This window comes from Ornithorhynchus anatinus, chromosome 8 (genome assembly GCF_004115215.2).
Source record: "Ornithorhynchus anatinus isolate Pmale09 chromosome 8, mOrnAna1.pri.v4, whole genome shotgun sequence".
NCBI classification, from domain to species: Eukaryota; Metazoa; Chordata; class Mammalia; order Monotremata; family Ornithorhynchidae; genus Ornithorhynchus; species Ornithorhynchus anatinus.
Window position 1 is genome coordinate 19,290,419 of NC_041735.1, and position 18,928 is coordinate 19,309,346.

The window sequence follows — 18,928 nt, forward strand, 5'->3', positions numbered from 1 at the left end:
AACTTTTCTTGCCCTTTACGACAGAAATAGAATGTTAGGGTCATTTCTTCAAACTAGGTGAATTCTTAAATAAGAAACCTTTTTAAATTCCTATTTTCCCCTCAAAATGAACTCAGAAGTAGAGTCCCTGCAATGCTTTGCTGGACAGAAAATTCTACCACGTTAACAGTTTACACCATCTGGAGACAGCTGCCACGATGATCCCATTGTAAAACCAAGTGTCCACATTAAAAATAACTTGCTGCACAAAGAAATTCAGAACCTTCTTGTAGGGGCTCACCCAAATTGATCTTTGAGTTGATTCTACCCCAAGCAAGACATCATCGTAGCTGCCAATATTAGGTTGGGGCGTGAAGTGGGGTTGGTCAAAGAACAAGCGAGATTTATTAGAATGATTCACTCCTCCATTAAAAGATCTTGCTTAGGAATTTACTTTCCATAATGATATCTATACCCTGAAGCCATTTTGTAATAACATTGTGAATTTTGCTCCCTAAAAACAAAAGCTGGACCTCACCAGGGTTAGAAAATTGGGTAGAGGCAGCAATGGGCAAGTATCCACAAGCCACTAATAAATGTTTTTTCTCTGGGCTGGATTTACTGGAAGTTCTCGATTAGAGCTGACTGGGGGATGAGATAGATTAAAATGGACCAAAGTTCTGAGGACCACCTACCATTTCTCCCTTGAAATGACTGACATTCTGGCTTCTCTTTTATGGGACCAAGGATCCCCTGTGCTATTTGGCTCTGGTTGTTAGTAGCAGCCCTGCCCCTCTGCAGAAAGATCCCGGTCCCCAAAGGAATGAGAAAAGCAAATCCCCAACCACCTAATGAACTTCTAAAATCATTTCCAGCTGGCCAGACCTCAACATATCAGATGCAAATTCAGGGTGGAAGAAGGGAAATGGCAGTCAAATGATTTCTTGGCTGTCTTTAACGAAAGGGAAGGAAAAGAGATTCCTCTTACCACGCGAACGTACTAGCAATAATTCTCAGGCAGTTTGCATTGTGGTGTAATCAGCATGAATGCCTTTTGCCTGCACTGATGAAACCTTTTGGCCCATGGCCTCAACGTTAATTGATGCTACAGAAACAATTCATTGTCCTCCCTACTCTCCCTGGGATCATCAATTAAGTCTCTACCCACCTCAGAGAGACCTATGGTTGTACTAACAGGCATCAGCATAGACTGGCATTGTTTGCCAGCAACTTACAGATAGATCGATCACAAGGTAAGTATAGGCAAGTCTAAAGTCAAAATATTTGAAGATGATGCTTTTCCCTGAGCCGTTTCTGCCCCCCTCTCAGAGGAAAGAGCATGGGCTTGGGAGTCAAAGGTCGTGGGTTCTAATCCCAGCTCTGCCACTTATCAGCTATGTGACTTTGGGCAAGTCACTTAACTTCTCGTGTCTCAGTTACCTCATCGGTAAAATGGGGATTAAGACCGCGAGCTCCACGGGACCACCTGATTATCTTGTATCTATCCCACTGCTTAGAACAGTGCTTGGTACATAGTAAGCGCTTAACAAATACCACCACTATTATTATTCTCAGCAAACTTACCTGAGTATCCGGTCAGAATTTGAGCTGCTCTTGGATGGATCGCTGGGCTGCGGCTGTTGTTTCTCATGAGATTTGGCTAGTTTTTCAGCAGCGGCAATGGGACAACCAGACAAACTGTGGAGAAGGGAGAAGGAAAAAGTTGGAGCAGGAACCAAAGGGGGAGCAACCCCAACAGCTGAGATACAATTGGAGGCAATCCAAAATCTGATTTTTGGCCAGCTGTGAAGCATTCAGGCATCATGAGTGATTCTACTCTGAAACAACAGTTCGTAAACTTGTGGAAAGCTCAACAGTGTCAGGAATACTGATAAACTGGGCCAGAACTACTGGAAAGAATAAGCGGCAGAGATTTTGCTTGCAGAAATGTGGAACAATTAAGAACATCCTAGTTGCGGATCAGAGTAGGCTACAGGAAAGATAACTGGCCTGGGAAGCAAGAGGCCTGGATTCTAACCCAGCTCCACCACTTGCCTGGCCTGCCGTGTGACCTTAGGCCAGGCAGTTAACATTTCTGTGCCTCACGTTTCCTCATCTGTAAAATGGAGAGGAAACAACTCTTCCCTTTCCTGTTTAGACTTTGAGCCCCATGTAGGACAGGAACTGGGTCCAATCTGATTATCCAGTATCTAAACCAACCAACTTAAGCTGTAAATGCTTAAAAAATGCCACAGTTAATCATTTCTTCCACCTTTCTAATTTTAACAAACATTTCTACTTGCCATTTCTTCTTACTTTTCCCTTTATTCGTTCATTCATTCAATCGTATTTATTGAGCGCTTGCTGTGTGCAGAGCACTGTACTAAGCACTTGGAATGTACAATTCGGCAACAGATAGAGACAATCCCTGTCCAACAACAGGCTCACAGTCTAAAAGAGTTTAGTTTTAGTTTTGAAGAGGATGGGTGTCTCCAGTCAAAGGGCTGGATGCTTTCCCAACAACCACAGAAATTTGTAACAGCACTGGAATTCTATTACATTTGGAAGATTTGCCACTGTGAAAGCTATTGGATGTGAATCTGAGATAGGGTGGTCAAGTGGCAAGAACAGGGTTCTGGGAGTCAGAAGGCTAGGGTTCTAATCCCAGCTCTGCCACTTGATGTGTGATCTTGAGCAAGTCATTTAACTTCCCTATGCTTCACTTACTTCATCGGTAAAATGGGGATTAAAATACTTGTTTTCTCAAATCCTTAGACTGTGAGTCCCATGTAGGGCAAGAATTGTGTTTGATCTGCTTCTGTTCTATCAACCCCAGCACTAGTAAAGTGCTTGGCCCATAGTAAGTACTTAACATATGCTACAATTATCATCATTATTATTATTTTCTGGCTAAGATTCCCCTGATTCCCATTACATCGCAAGCTGCACACATGCATGTTCTCTTGCTGATGGTTTGCAGGAGGAACTGAGTTTACAAGACTCACTCTAGAAGAATCTAGATAACTGAACAATCAGAACGATCACCTATTATCACTCTACCAGTGAAACATAACTTTCTATTGAATGCCAACTCACCTTCTTCTCTCATGATGCATGTTTTTACTATATATTTTGGCTAGAATGCTGTTAGGGAATGAGGGAATGTTTTTCTGACAAAATACATAATTCAAGATAAATATTGATTGTGATATCAAAAAAAAAATCCATTGTGGATGGTGCCAGTCACGGTTTATCTTATAAGTGAGTTTTTCTTAATAGGGAATTTCAGGAACATATTCCCTGTGTTATGGGAAAACTGAGGGTGGCTAACTAATTGAGAAGTAGTATAGCTCACATAGCCAAAAGTTTGGAAAAGCAAATCTGAGACTGATGTGCCCTTAATTTGGTTCAACTGTCCAAACCTATGAGCCAGAATTCTGGATATTTGGCTTTCCAGTCAACCTCTACCAAATAGGTCTCAGTTGGTCTGGGTTTGGTTTAGTGTCCAGAAGTCTGGGTGTAGGGCTAGGGGTCAGGGTGGAAATTTTGAATTATAATGGGCCCTAGGTCCTGCCCGAGAAGTTAGTCCTGATTCTGAGTTCAAAGGAAACTGACAATACAAGAACCATCCTACAGATTCAGATTAATGTAAAGTGGAGGTTAAAATGAGTCCAAACTGTGTTGTTCATCCTGCTATACACTCCCCTCCCCCACACCCCAAACCTGACATCTAGCTACAGATTTCTCCAAAAATCCCAACAGAAACATGATACAGATTAGATGAAGGGTCTCATTCATTCTTGGAAACCACCCACCTTGACATAGAGTCCCTCTCCCTTCTGGGTCACCTATGTACTTGGATCTGTATTATTATGATTAGATCTGTATCCTTCAGGCACTTGATATTTATCCTACCCTCAGTCCCTCAGCACTTATGCATATATTTGTCAATTATTTGAAGGTCTGTCTTCCCCTCTAGAATATAAGCTCCTCATGGGCACCAACTCTGTTGTATTGTACTTTCCCAAGTGCTTAGTACAATACTGTGCATATAGTAATTGATTGATTGTTTATGATTTACATTGCATTTCCAAAAATCATAAGGTGGAAACAATTTCATCTGGGGGTGAAGTCTGCATTGTCCCTGCCCCATCCCTCCACCACATCCTACAACGCTACTCAATCAATCATTTATTGGACACTATCTGTGTCTAATACAACTCCACTAAGTGATTGGGAGAATACAATATAACAATATAAAGCAAAAACTATATAGCAGAGTTGGTGTACATTTTCCCTGTCCACAACGTGGGCAGGGGAGACAGACTTTAATATAAATGAATATGTTATGGATATGTACTTAATTGCTGTGGGACTGAGGGAAGGGTGAAGAAAGGGAGCAAATCCCAGCCCCACCACACCACAGTGTTGCTCTCTTTCTGCTCCTCCTCATCTCATTAGGCAAAGGGAACAGAAGCATCTGTCTGCAGCCAACCCACCCCAGACCCAGAATCCTGCGAGAAGGAGAACAACTCAGTAGTCCAGCTGCCTGGTTTCTTTTAGGTCCTGAGCAAAGGGAGTAGCCCTTATTTCCACCATACTTTCTGTTTTCTTCATTCTATTTCAGACCTGGGGCCTTTGACTTGCAGCAGCAAAAATACCTTCTGTGAGTGTTGCGGTTGCTGTTGACGTGGCCTTGACCTGTGCAGCCTGGGGTGGGACATTTCAACACGTTCTCATGCATCGCCAGGACTGGAAGTGTAATAGCAAAGGAGACAAAGAGGAGAGACTGTGAACCTGATTTTACCAGAAGGAGAGTTCAAGAAGAGGCAGGCAATCAAGTCTGTTTCCTGATCAGTTTACAGGAAGGGAACCGAATAAGAAACGGTGTCGTTCTGATTTGTCCGCAGAAGGGTACGAGTTACAAGCCAGAGCTGCTTGGGTCAGCGGTAAATTAGCATCTCTGGGAGGAACAGTCACCTGCCTTTCCTGCCAGCTGATTGCAATCCGGTTTCCCCAGCCATTTGGAATCATGCCTTCTCATGCCAGGTTATCTATTAGTGACTGGAATCATAGCTGCCTCGCTCTTGTCCTCATGACTCATCTTTGTTTCATTTCCCCCCCTCTAATGTCAATCTTCAGGATTAATGTTTCCCGCTACGGTGACCTTAAATGTGAAAAAAAATTTTCTTTGCCAGGCTTTCTTTGAAAAGCACCCAGCTTGCTTTGGGTTGGGGGCCGGGGAGAAGGAGAGAGCAGGGGAATCAAGCTTGAGGAAAGATAACTGTCCTTTCCTTCCCTATGCGGTCCTTTGGCCCCCCGCTCCTCCATTTTCCCTATCTCGGAGCTTATTACAGGCCTGCAACCTTGGAAATTACAGATAAGGCCGTTTTTGCCATTATTATCCCATTATCATAAATGTACAATATTGGATTGTATTTATATTCATGGTGTATTCTATTTGGGACTTGGGCCCAAATAGAAATCTGATCTATATGAAAAAGCAGTGTCCAAGCAAATTCACTGGATATTTGAAGACTCACAAGGCAGGTTATAAATTGTGGGGATGATGGCTAAAGTACATTAGGTGGGACAAGTCTCTTGCCAGTTTGGGGGTTGTTTGATCTGGATCTCAAGGTTAGTTCTAGGGTCTAGGAAATCATGCTTTCTTCTCCTTCCTTCCCCTATCACTAGGACCCGTTCAGGTCTACGCATTATCTACTCAGCTCCAGGGAATTCTGATTCGGGCTGAACTGAGCACCTTAATGGGAGAAGTTGGGAGCCATGGGTCATGGCAACTCCTAGCTGAAACCCGCTGAAGGGTTACTCACTCTCTGGGGGGATTCTGTCCTTGTGGGGACAGCCAGATAGACTCCGGTGGTGAGGATACAATCCCGTTACATGGCCGGTACCATCGCAACCCGGGGTTGGGCATTTGATCTCCCGTTTTTCAGGCCTTGAAGGATCTAGAAAACACAGAGTAAGAAACGATGAGACTCAGAAGAGAGGATCCCTCTGGGTAAAAGCAGGGAGCAGCCGGCAAAACATTCCCAGTTTGGAAAGCGGGGCAAAGGAGGAAAGGCAGGACAGAATCAGAAACCGCTAGTAACACAGAGTTACCAGGAAGAACAGATACGGCACCATTCAAATGGGAGCCCATTTGATTTGAGAAAGGAACGAGCTCAGGGCATTGTTTTCCGGAGGCCACTTCAATCAAACTTCTTTTCCAACCTCGGTGGAAATCAGCTGGAAAGGAACTTCTGTGAATCAATCAGCTCACGTGGCAAGGCAGGGAATGCAGAGGCTGAGCCAACACACAATCCGAGCCAGAGGGGTGGAATTCTACAGCCTGCGGGGAAGAACTGCAGAGAGTACTCTCTCCGGTCATTGAGACCCGGGGAAATTGTGCCAGACTAGAATACCTGGCAGACACTTTCTGTGACTCATCCTGCCTTCTGAGGCAAGCCAAAACCAATCAGTTGAAGTAAGGCCCGAGTGATCCTCTTCTAAACCAACCCATTAACATTCTGCAAAGCTCAGTCTAGTGGCTAGATGGAACCACTTTTGCCTGCAATCTCAGACTCTTCGGGCTGAGAAGTTTTTGAGTGGAAAAGTTTGGGGTCCCACATTGTGTGGGAAACTAAGAGGACCAAGGGTGCACTGACTCAGCAGAAAGGAGCGTGATGCTGTTCTTCCCTCTTGTAGGATTCCTCTCCTGCTGTGAGGGGAAGAGGGAAGAAAGGCACTGGCATATCCCTTAACCCTCCCTTAACCCAGGTGCGGCTCCTCCCAGATTTCACTCTCAGGATTAAAACGTCAGTTCCCAAAGGTCTGTAAAAAGTGTCAGGGAGGGACAAATGAGTTACTCTGACTTATTACAGCTCAACCAAGGACTGTGTAATGTAAATTATCTACTGAACTAGTGCACTTCTCGTCTACTTTTCAATAAGCAATACCGTAGATAGGGTGGCAGAATAACAGGATTCCTTCCCCTTATGCCCTCCCTCCCATATTAGACATACATACACTAACACACACCCTTCCCCTTTTAACTTCTCAGTGCCTCAGTTACCTCATCTGTAAAATGGGGATTAACTGTGAGCCTCGCGTGGGACAACCTGATGACCCTGTAACTAGCCCGGCGCTTAGAACGGTGCTCTGCACATAGTAAGCGCTTAACAAATACCAACGTTATTATTATGATTATTATTATTTTGCCCTCCCTCCTGGATTAGACAGACACGAAACACACAACCCACAAACACAATGCACTGGCCTCTTTCATGAATAAACCCCCAGTGATCGACAGCAGTGATAACTATCACAATCTGGGAACATGCCGGCTTGCACCCGGACAGATTACGGCCTAAACGCTGCCCACTCAGGGCAGTAACATTGACTTGCTACCAGCTGGGGTTGTAGCCAAATGGATGAATTAGCTCAGTCTCCCATTACTAATCCTCTGACCACCCACCCCCCCAAACTTCTTTCAATCCTCCGGATGGCTTCTTTTGGAAGCCTAAGAAAGAAGTGGCCTTGGTCTTTCAGTGTTATGATGCATGTGTTTGGAGCTTGGTTTATGCTGGAGCTCTAGCTAGATGCTTTGGTTTATCAACCTAGATAAGGTTTCTTCTTAATCTCCCGCACCAGATTGCTCCGGTGGAAAAGAATCTCCTCCTATCGCCAAGGCAGGTTCATCTATTTTTCATGGGACAATTAGCAGTAAAATTGAGATACTTTTACGATGGAAAATCTACACAAGGAAAGGAAGGGGGTGAAGAGGCAGGGGGACAGGATCTCTGTGCTACCTTTGCTGTAGTAGTTTTTCCGGATGGTCTCCAAAGGTTTGCTTTGCTTCTCGTCCGCCTGAAACTGCTTAACGTGCTCCCCGGGGAGGCGGCCGGGCTCCCGGACAATCTTAACCTGTTCAGCTTTCAGCGCGATGGCCTGTTCCAGCAGGCCCAGGTTCCCCCTGGTCATCATGTCATACATCTCGGACTCGTCCGTCACCGCGGATTTCTGGGAGTGCGCATCGTCGTCCTTGTCATCGTCGGACCGGACCTCCACAATGACCGAATACTCGGGCTTGGGACTGAACCGTCCCGTGCAGTGACTCTTCTTAGAGTCCTGGGCAGCAGAGGGTGCTTCTTCACAGATCACCTCGGGAGCTGGCTCTTCCTCTTCTTCCTCCTCTTCCTCCTCTTCCTCTTCCTCCTCCTCCTCATCTTCCTCCTCCTCCTCCTCCTCTTCTTCATCCTCCTCCTCTTCCTCTTCCTCCTCTTCCTCTTCCTCCTCTTCCTCCTCCTCCTCCTCCTCCTCTTCCTCCTCCTCCTCCTCTTCGGCCTGCAAAGCTTTCTGCAGCTTGCAGGACTCCCCACAGTTCAAGCCTTCCCTGTGTTCCGGGCACAGCTCTCCACTCCTCTCACTGGTGACCTCGATGACCTCCTCCGCATCTTCTGTCTGGATGAAGATCTCTTTGTCACACTCCTCATCCACGCTGGCTTCCCCTGCCTCCTCATGGACCAGGTGCACAATGTTCGAATTGGATTTAGGAGCCGGTCCTTTGCTCTCTGGCAACTGGCTCTCGACGGCAAGGGTTTCTTCCGCTATTTGGCCCAAGTTTAAGAGAGAGTTGGCAATGATTTCTTGATAGCTGCTATAGCTGGCCTTGGAGGAACCAGTGGTACTGGTGGATGCGTTCTGTCCATAGTGGGATTTTTCTGGGCTTCTTCCTGTGGAGAAGGAAGAGATTTGAAATGAGGAACACTATCTCCTCAGCATAGCAGGACTTTGAACACGGCCCTCTAGACTGTAAACTCCCTCTAGGCTGTAAGTTCCTTGTAGGCAGGGAATGTCTCTGTTTATTGTTGTATTTTACTTTCCCGAGTGCTTAGTAAAGTGCTTTGCACACAATAAGCGCTCAATAAATACTACTGAATGAATTCAACAGGCTGGATTTCTGGGCCTGGATAATCGAATGCAAATAAGTCAGCCTTGAGAAGAATTTTCAAAAACTACCGAGTTCACAGACATTCTACCTGATCCACATCTAGTTTGCATCAACCCCATTCATGTTGCCCGGTGTTCCCCCCTTTCACTTTCCAGGTTTCCCGTGAAACCGAACTGATGACCGTGGAGTTTCCGGTCACAAACAATGGATGGGCCTCAGTCTAGTCAGGAAGATTTAGGACCCAAAGCCTGGGCGGAGGAATACAGTACTATACGGCTTGCACAGTGCCCCTTGTACCCTCTCATCTCTATGAACTGTGTTCCCACCGAGGCAGTGGGTGCAACATATAGACAGCTGGGGCACTGCGACGTTCGCGTAATAATGTTATATTTGGTTAAAGAAAACCAATCTCAAAAGGCAAAAAGAGTTAGAAATAATAACTTTTTTAGGCTCCTTGCCTGATTTTCATTAGGCTGGCTGCCAAACGCCATCTAGGATTTGGGGAAGTGGGTCAGGGGCTGGTTCTATCCCTGTTTCATATCATTCCTTTGGACTGATCTGCTCTCAAGAAAGCATTTTCCTCTTGTGAACATGCTTCACATAAGATGTGTAAATGCACCTTTTCCCCCTCTGGGTGGGTGGTGGGGGTGGGAAGGGTATTTCAGTACTTTATTTCAGAGCCATCTCCCTTCTGCATCAACTGTGCACTTGGATCTGTACCCTTTAATATTCACCCTACTCTCAGCCCTGCCACATTAAATCAATGATTTATCTTAATGTCCGTCTCCCCCTCTAGATTGTAAGTTCATTATGGGCAGGGACGGCATCTACGAACACCCTTATATTCTCTCGAGTGCCTGAAACAGCACTCTGCACACACATAAGCATTTAATAAATTCCACCGATTGTTTATGGTTTGCATTGAGTTTGGAGTTATTGATTGATCACAGACTGAGGCCAGGGTGACAGCAAAAATGGAGCCTAAAAGTACAAAGGAGGTCAAGTCAACTGCGATTCTACCAGCAGAGAATCAAGGCAGCCCATCGTCAGCTAAAGCAGCAGACCTACAGAGAGAGTCTTTGACACTGCAGTCTGTCTGTCTGTCTCTCTCTCTCCCACTCCCTCTCCCTTTCTCTTCCCTAGGGTGCCTCACTGAATTTTCAGTGAAAGACAGCTCTTGTCTTTCAAGATGGGATGTTTGTTCCCTGGCGTTGGAGAGCTAGCAAATCATCCCAGCCTCTCTCCTTTCCAAAAGGACTTTTCTGTTGCCCTTTCATTGAGTTACACATTATTCACAGTGGCTCTGATTCTTCCTTACTAACACTAAGTGCCCTTTATTCAAAATGTTTAACCAAAGTTTTCAGGAAAGAACAACAAAGCACCTTCAGCTGGCTCAGGGCTATGAATCTCCTCCTGTTCTATCGTTTCAGCCTCTTCCTCTTCCAAAGTTCCTTCCGACTCCTCCGAGACAGAATCCTCCTTCACCTCGGTCTCCTCACTGCCATCACTGTCCACATTGTAGCCCTCATCGAGGGCCAGCTTCAGGGGGTGGGATTTCCTCTTGGACACCAGGTGTTCAGCCTCAGCATCCTGAAGTTTCCGCTTCTTAGCTAGCGGGCAGCTTTGTAAACTGGAAGGGAAGAAAGACTGAGTTCATCATGGTCAAATCAACTAGAATCCTAGGATGGAATTAACCCTCAGAGGTTTAGTAGTCCATCCCTCCTGGGGCCAGGAGGGAATACACCTATGCCATGAATACACCTATACCATCCTAGACAGAAGATAATTTCTCCTACTTGTTTGGCACTCCCAAGGAATAGGGTTGTACAACCTCTTGCAGTCCCCCATTCCTCTTTATTGTCAGAAAGTAATAATAATAATAATGACTGGGGTAGTTGTTAAGAGCTTACTTACCCAAGTGCTGGGGTAAATATAGTATATGCAGAGTAGACACAGTCCCTGCCTCACATGGGGCTTGCAGTCTAGGTCGGAGGGGAACGGATATTTTCTCATTTTACAAATGAGGAAACTGAGCCACGGGGAAGTTAAGAGATTTGCCCAAGGTCACCCAGCAGGCAAGTGACAGAACCAAGATTGGAACCCAGATCCCCTGATTCTGAGCCTCATATTCTTTCTGCTTAGGCCATGCCACTTCCTATTCTATTCATTTGAATCCCCTGTGCTACCAACTCAGCCTAGTTCCCCTAATTTTGCCCTTAATAGAACTCGTGCTATAACACTGAGTCAGCCAAACTCTCTAATTTCTTTCTGTGCTTCTCTTCATTGTCCCGCTCCCACACCCAGCCCTTCCTTATGTCTATGTCTCTCTCTGGGGCTTCCTGGGGAGCATTATTTTCCTTCACCACTGGTTTCTGGGCTACTGTCCTGGGGAAAAGAGACCCACTGGGAGCTCCCCTGCACCACAAGTATACCTCCTCATAAGACTCTTCTTTCAAGAGCTAGATGCTTCCCCTTGCCCCAATTCCTGTTTCAATGTGATACACCCTGTGAGTTCAATAAGTTGCTGTTCCTGCAGTGGAAAGAGCATGGGCCTAGGAGTCAGAGGACCAGGGATCTAATCCCAGCTCTGCCACTTACCTGCTGTGTGACCTTGGGCAAGTCATTTAACTTCTCTATGCCTCGGTAACTCATCTGCCAAAAGGGGATCTAATATCTATTCTCCCTCTGTTTAGACTGTGAGCCCTATATGGGACTTGATTCGATTGTGTCTACCCCAGCAGTTAGTACAGTGCTCGGCACATAGTAAGCACTTAACAAATATTATTATCATTAATAACAATAATAAATCATTCATACAAAAGAAGCCTGGGAGACCCCTTGGATCTAAGCCTGAGACCCGAGGAAGAAATAAAAGCTTTATCTGCTAATCGGAAGTAGACCGACTGCAGGCAAGATTTTAAGACCCTGTTCCAAAATCGCAGAGTCCTTAAAGTGATTCTGACACAAGGAGGTAAGCCCATCCCAGAGCTGTTCTCCATGGTTAATCCTATCTGAACTTGCCAGTCCTCCCATAAATCAAAAAAGGAGTGAGCTTTTATTTTTTAAACATAAAAAAATGCCTTTCAAAGTAGAGCAATTTCCCAGCCTAGAAGGATTAGAGAAGAATTAGTTATCCAATTACAGACCATCAAAACTTTCTTCTTCCTGTACTGGCAGTGAGGAGGGGGTTGGGGAAAGGGAAAAGGAAGAGGAAGAAGAAGAAAAAGAAGAGAGGGAGGAAGAGGAGGAGAAGGAGGATAAATGGGGAGGAGAAAGATGATGAGAAGTTTGGGGGGCAGGGGAAGGAGGAGGAGAAAGAAGAAGAAGAAGGGGAAGGAGGAGGAGGAGAAAAAGGAGAAGGAAGAGATGGTAGTGTTCTGCCCTGGATCCTCCTGGCTTGTTTCACAAGGAGACCGGTCCATCACTAGCCTTCTCAGTCCCTCCATTGGAAACCTTTGGGCCCCAAAGTAAAGTCCTACCTTCTGTGCCGTGCATACTTTCCACGGATATGCCCTGAGCCGTTGCATCCTGGTGTTGGGCAGCTTGTGGAAGAAACAAATAACAACCATCAGGGAATTTGTGATGACTTAAAGTCTCCATTTTAATTGGAGAACCAAACTGTCAGCGAGTGTAGAAGAGTCGGCATTTAAGGAACAACCACCAAAGGAAAAAAAAAAAGGAACAGATGATTTTCTTTAAATAGTTCATCTTGTTCCTTTGAATTCCAACCAAGAAGGGCAGAACGACTGCTTGCAGTTTGCTAAAAATTAATGAAATGACTCACCCCATTTAATTAAATGAACGGTTCATTATAGTTTTATGAGTATGTTTAATTAAAGATCTGTATGTGTAAAAGCAAGTCTTTTGAAACTAGGCTCGGTGATTTCCTTAGCTTGAGCTTTGGTGATACCACAGCAAAAATGAATGTTGCCATTCTTCCTTTGTCATTCGCGTAGGGCTTGGCAGAGGGTGGGAAAGGCGGTCTGTTGAGGCAGCAATCACTAGTATCCTCCTCTAAGTCAACTCTTGGGTTCACTCAGTGTTCTTCGTCACATTTCGCAGAGGAGAACCTAAGACCTCGAGACAATGTTTCCATCACTGCCTGAGACTTCTCCGTTTTCAATGTCAGGATTGAATATGGTTTTTGGACTTCCAGGTCCCAAACCTCTCCCTGCTGCCTCTGAAAAATACTGAATGACCCACCGGGCAATCCCGTTCCTTATGATGCTCAACCGAGGGCCCACCCAGATGTAAAAAAAAAAAACGGACTTTTTCAGCCCACTCCAGATGTGGTAAAGCAGCCACAGCTGGATGATGTAAAAGAGTACAGTTAGCAGTCACCATCTGCTTCATTTCCAGTCTGAGAAAAAGACAGAGGAATGGGTGAAAACAGTAGAAATTAGGTATAGAGATTGCACAGAAGGGTAATAATTAGGAAATAAGAAGGGGAAGAAAGCTAATAAAAGCCTCTTGTTTCCAGATCCTTGTCTCACTTCCTCATTTATAGACTAGCTGGAACGAGTCAGTGGCGATGTGTATGGGAGGGTGGTCGGTGAGTATTTGATTTCCTCCTCCCTTCATCTCTCTTCAGTCATTGGCCAATGCTGAAATTGGCATCGTGGACTGACTTGCCCTTTAAAAACATAAGTAGCCGTTCATGGCAGCTGAATTGATTAATCAAGTGCCGGGGAGAGGAAACTTGAACTATCTTGAATTCTGTGTTACCTGTGACAGTCTGTCCCTCCAAGTCTGAACACGAAACTGCAATTGAATCATCATAAAAGCTTCCCATTTCCCTAATCAGGTTCTTTTAAAAGGTTTTGACGCTGGAGAGGACCAGGTCACCCTGCACTCTATTTCCCTGAAATGGGATGACAATTCTAAAGCTCTCACAACTGGCAGCATTAACTCCCAAACATTCCAAGAATAGCTCCAGCAAAGGAAGGGGCAGTAAAATACACTGTGTCCAGTACAGAATCTAATGGTATTTCATTTGATTTCAAATCCACCTGGCCCCAAGGTTAGTCCTGGCCTGAAGCTCTTCCTCATGTGAGTAAATCCCCATTCCCTGAAGAAGGGTTTCAAATGTCCAGGTGCCTTCCTCAACTTCCAGGGGCACAGAACAAGATATATGCTAAGAAGCTAAACCAAGCTGGAACAGAAATTCGTGATTTCAATTTCTCGGGAAATGGAAATAGGTTTGAAATGTAGAAGGAAGTGGCTGGTGGGAAGTTCTTGAAAGATTGCCTTCTGGATTTCTTTGCACAAAGAACTGTACCTTCTGCCAGAGGGTCTCTAGGTTAATCCATCTTTGATTGAAATGCCGCCACATCTATAATGAAGACACATTGAAAACAAGACCCAAGAAGGGCTCTCTGGAAGTCGATCTCCTCTTATTCTCATTAATGTAATGCAGAAAGATGTCAGATCAGCTTTTCCAATTCAAAGGCATCTCCCTCAAAAGCTCTTGGGAGAAAGACCAGGTCATATCAAAAACCTATTGCCCATTCCCAAATACACCTCGGCAAAAGAGCCCAGGGTGCTACGAGGCAGCACTCTCCATCCCAATGGAGAGCTTCATTCTTCTCGCTTTGTGCAGCTGATCCTAAAGTCTATTTCATTTAAATTGCCCACAATCACAACCAAAAGAGATTGCTATACTCAAGTGGTCTAGACATCCTTGAAATGACTACAGAACAGAGCAAGGGAGCAGTGTTTGGGGTAGCAGAGGCTCATTGGGAAAAAAAAAAGGTTATTCAGTGTGAGGAACAAGGAGGCCTCTGATGAAGATATTACTGGCATTTATATGTTTTCTCGCCTCATTTCAGGGTGATGCCACAGGAGATACTTTTATAGCTCAGCAACTGAGACGGATTTCAGTTGCTGGTTGTCTTTTTTCTGTCAGTCTTGGAATATTTCATTTCTCATTTATTCCATCCAGAATTCCATCCAGAGCAGAGGGGAGATTTTTACTCAAGTCCTCTCTGTCCCTCTCTCTATTCTTTGCTCTAACGATTACACCACAGACTGTTTTCTTTCTTTTGCTCTCTCAAGAACCAGCTTTGAGACTATTTTTTTTTTAACAGAAAGCTTCTTATTCTCATGCAGACGATGCCGAGGTTCCAATTAGTCGATTAATCGTCCAGTTAATCAGGCAATTAGGTGACAGCTGCAATGATGGCTTTGTGGTACACTGCACGCTGCCCCTTAAATATGTCACCTGCTTCAATTACCACCTCCACTCATGTGTTCAGCAATAAAACTTAGGGACCTGGACTGCCCAGGGTTTTTCCACTCAATCGCAAAAGCATAAGAGGGTTGGGAGCCTTTCTGCAAGGTGGACAAGAAGATTTCACTTTGGCTACTAGAGGGTTCCCATGTGATATCAAGTGTGTTCTTACTAGTACCCTCAGGAAGACCCTAGTTTACTTGGCAGCCAGGCGATTCCCGACTTTGTGAAACTTCAGGGGCCAGCCCGACCAATAGGTGCATCTCCTCTGACTTGGCCTCGGTCCCTGGAGTACTCCGCGTGCGCCGTGTGGGGTTTTGCATATGTTGCTACTTCTACCTGAAACTTTCAGAACAAGAGTCAGGACCAACCCCGCCGGCCTCCCTCCCAGGCCCCGTCACCCTCAGCCCAACCACAGGAACCGGGAAAACCTCACCACTGAGAAGCCGGAGTCAATGAGGGGCAGCATGAGGGTTGAAAATGTCCCATTGCCTGCCCACCTCCTCCATGGCAGTAGAAGGGAGATGGAAGGATACCTTCCCTTCAGTGACCACTGGGGAGACGGTAGCAGTTTCTGACCTAGGTTGGTTCTGTCTGAAATGGGGAGGTGACCAGATATTGCCCCTTCCAATTAGTGGTGACTCTAACCCATTTTACTACTGATGTATTTTTCTTCTTCACTAGATCATATTCTCATTGTTCTAGGAGTCTCTTCCTCCCTCATTTAAATGATGAGCCCCTTGCGGGCTACGAGCCGTGTTTTAATTGTTTTCTTGAAACTAACCCCAGCATTTAGTGCAGGGCTTTGCATACCATAGGCTACTGATAAATGTACCATAGGCTACTGATAAATGCTAGTAGCAATAGCTATAATAGTAAGTTGTGGCACAGATTCAATAGTAAGCTGTGGCCAGTGCTAGATGGCCACAAAAACCAGTCTCTAAAGCTCAGCTACCTTTTTCCTTCTAAACAGACCCTACGACCCCTTGTAATTTAAGCAGGGAGGGATGGGCAGGGTGTTCTGGGAAGCTGTTTCCATGTTAGTGTCAGTTCTATCCACCAGAACTGGGAAATGAGATTGGGTCAAGTCTAGAAGAGGAAGGGATGGGCACTTTCCAAATCTAGCTCAGTAGGAAAATGTCCAGGCCACACAACAGAGTGGAGCAAGGGAGCAGCTATCCAGATAATTCAGAACCAAAACCCCCCTCCCTCACTTTAATTATCCCATTTTGTCTAAGAAGACCTGCCCCTGAGCTCAGAAGGATTAGGAACCCAAAGGTAACAGGGCGCAGATTGAAAGAGCAAGAAGAGGGTGGCAGAGGAATCAAACAAGTGTGAATTGTAGTAACAAATAACAGGCCACACAATAAGGCGAGGTCGCTTAATCATGACCAGAATTAAATAAAGGAGAAACCTCTCCCTGATATACATAAATTAAGGCTCTAATTCTATTTTAGGATGATTTGCATGTTGCTGTCAACATGCATTAGGTCACTGGAGTCACTTTATGAAATTATAGCCACTTTGTACACTTTGGGGTAAATAATTATGTATGTTATAAAGCTCAGGGAGAAAAATATTTTGCAAAGCCAAGTCATTTAAGAGGTCTTTCAGGTGTCAGGGTTGGGAGAAAATTATTGGGTTCCTGGTGTCTTCATATCAAGTCATATCATCATCTCAATCATGCTAAACCATGTCTTCATATCAAACCCTCTAGATTATAAATTCATTGTGGGCAGGGAATACATCTGTTTATTGTTATACTGTACTCTCCCAAGCGCTTAATACAGTGCTCTGCACACTGTAAATACTCAATAAATATGATCGAATGAATGAATGAAACCAGCTACCTAGTATTCATGGAGTGTTCTACACCAAGTGTAATTTTACGTTCTCGGACTATAAGCTCCTCGCTAAAGTGAGAGCTCCTTTTGGGCAGGGGAAATGTCACTTCATTATTATGTACTCCCAAGCACCTAGTACAGTGCAGTACTCTAAGAAAAACACTCCTAAATTGGTCTTCACAATAGAAAAAAATGTAAGAGAATAGTTCTGAGACATAACAAGACTTAGTACTGAGAGGCAGGACGGTCAAGGTGTTAGAGCTTGGATTTGAGACAACAGGCCCGGAATCTAGTCCTGATTCTACCACTGGACTTATGTCCGGCCTTGGGTAAATGACAACCTTTCTATGCTTCAGCTTCCTTATCTGTAAAATGCAGATATTGGAAGGGGAAGACAAATCATTAAAGTAAGTGAGCACTAAGTGTGCAGAGAACTGTATTAAGTGATGAGGATAGTTCAAGAGAGAAAAAGAAACAATCCCAGGAGTTTATTATTGTGGTCTTTTTATGCGCAGAGTGATGCAACAAACCCAAAGAAGATAACAGTAATAATGAAATAGAAGGAACATTTAAGATTTGATATTAAAAAAATGATTTTCAGAAAGAATTAGTTTATATTTGACCTGTCTCGCAATTATCTTCCCCTATACTTATCCTTGCCCTCTAGACTGAAGTTCCCTATATGCAGACAGCTTGCCTACCAACTCTGTTGAACTGTACTCTCCCAAGCGCTTAGTACAGTGTTCTGTTCACAGTAAATGATTAGTAAATACCACTGATTAACAGTCAGTCATTTGTATTAAGCACTTCCTGTGTGCTGAGCACTGTACTAAGCATCTGGTAGAGTAAACTATAACAGAATTGGTTGACATGTTCCCAGCCCACAACGAGCTTACAGCCTTGATGATGAAACGCAATGCAGGCGTCTACAAGGTAGATTTTCCCAGCCTGTACTCTCTTCCTAGGTGATACTTCACTACTTAGCCTGGCATTCACTTAGGCACCCTCAGAGAATAGCTACTCCAAGTTTTCTGGAGTCTAGAATTTCTTAGTTACTAAATGATTTCCAAATCATAACTATCACATGTAAAGGTAAAATTTGAAAGCACATGGGAGCTAGGATCTCTTTAGGACATCAATTTTAGAGGTCTATATGGACTTGGCTTGGCTCACCAGCTGGGATAGGCTGGGCCCGCCAAAAAAAGCTTAGCCGGGATTGGGCCAGATTCCTATCTCCCTTCTCTGTGTAGAAATGAGTTTGGACCAGAGAAGTCACAGAACAGTAACTGGAGTGCTGTTGAGCATGGGGTGAACAGTCTCACTTGGTCAGGGGACTTCACAGGCCACTGGGACTTCAATTCCCAGCATCCCTCAGGGACAACCAGCCAGGCGTGAAAACACCACACATGTGTGTGGTGATCACTTAGGATTCAAAGCCCCAGCTGCAACCTTGGCCCGGACTGGACCTGGAACCATAACCCGTCATTTGGGCCAGAAAAATTCAGCCCATTTTTTTTAATGGTATTCGTTAAGCTCTTACTATGTGTCAGACACTGTTCTAATACTGGGGTAGATACAAGATAATCAGGTTGGACACAATCCCTGTCCCACATGGGGCTCACAGTCTTGATCCCCATTTCAGAGATGAGATAACTGAGGACCAGAGAAATTAAGTAACTTGCTCAAGGTCACGCAGAAAACTGGCAGAGCTGGGACTAGAATTCAGGTCCCTCTGACTTCCAGGCCTGTGCTGTAGCCCATGGAGGGCTCCACCCAAATATGCCTTCCTTTCCTTTTTTCTGCCTTCAGAATATTCCACATGGGTGTCCTACAGTATTTAGTAATCATCAAAATCATCATCAATTGTATTTATTGAGTGCTTACTGAGTACAGAGCACTGTACTAAGCACTTGGGAGAGTATAATA

General features: G+C 44.8%; 1 protein-coding gene across 2 annotated transcripts in view; it reads right to left on the bottom strand.

Annotated features, from left to right (window-relative positions):
* Positions 1-18,928, bottom strand: part of MYT1 (myelin transcription factor 1) — a 125,896-nt gene that overhangs the window by 40,858 nt on the left and 66,110 nt on the right. For both annotated transcript variants that reach the window (XM_039912926.1, XM_029071098.2), the window contains exons 5-10: positions 12,409-12,471; positions 10,312-10,559; positions 7,788-8,711; positions 5,811-5,945; positions 4,641-4,731; positions 1,564-1,677 (exon numbers count right to left, since the gene is read on the bottom strand). In XM_039912926.1, the coding sequence (XP_039768860.1) occupies positions 1,564-1,677; positions 4,641-4,731; positions 5,811-5,945; positions 7,788-8,711; positions 10,312-10,559; positions 12,409-12,471 (1,575 nt within the window). The remainder of the gene's footprint in view (positions 1-1,563; positions 1,678-4,640; positions 4,732-5,810; positions 5,946-7,787; positions 8,712-10,311; positions 10,560-12,408; positions 12,472-18,928) is intronic.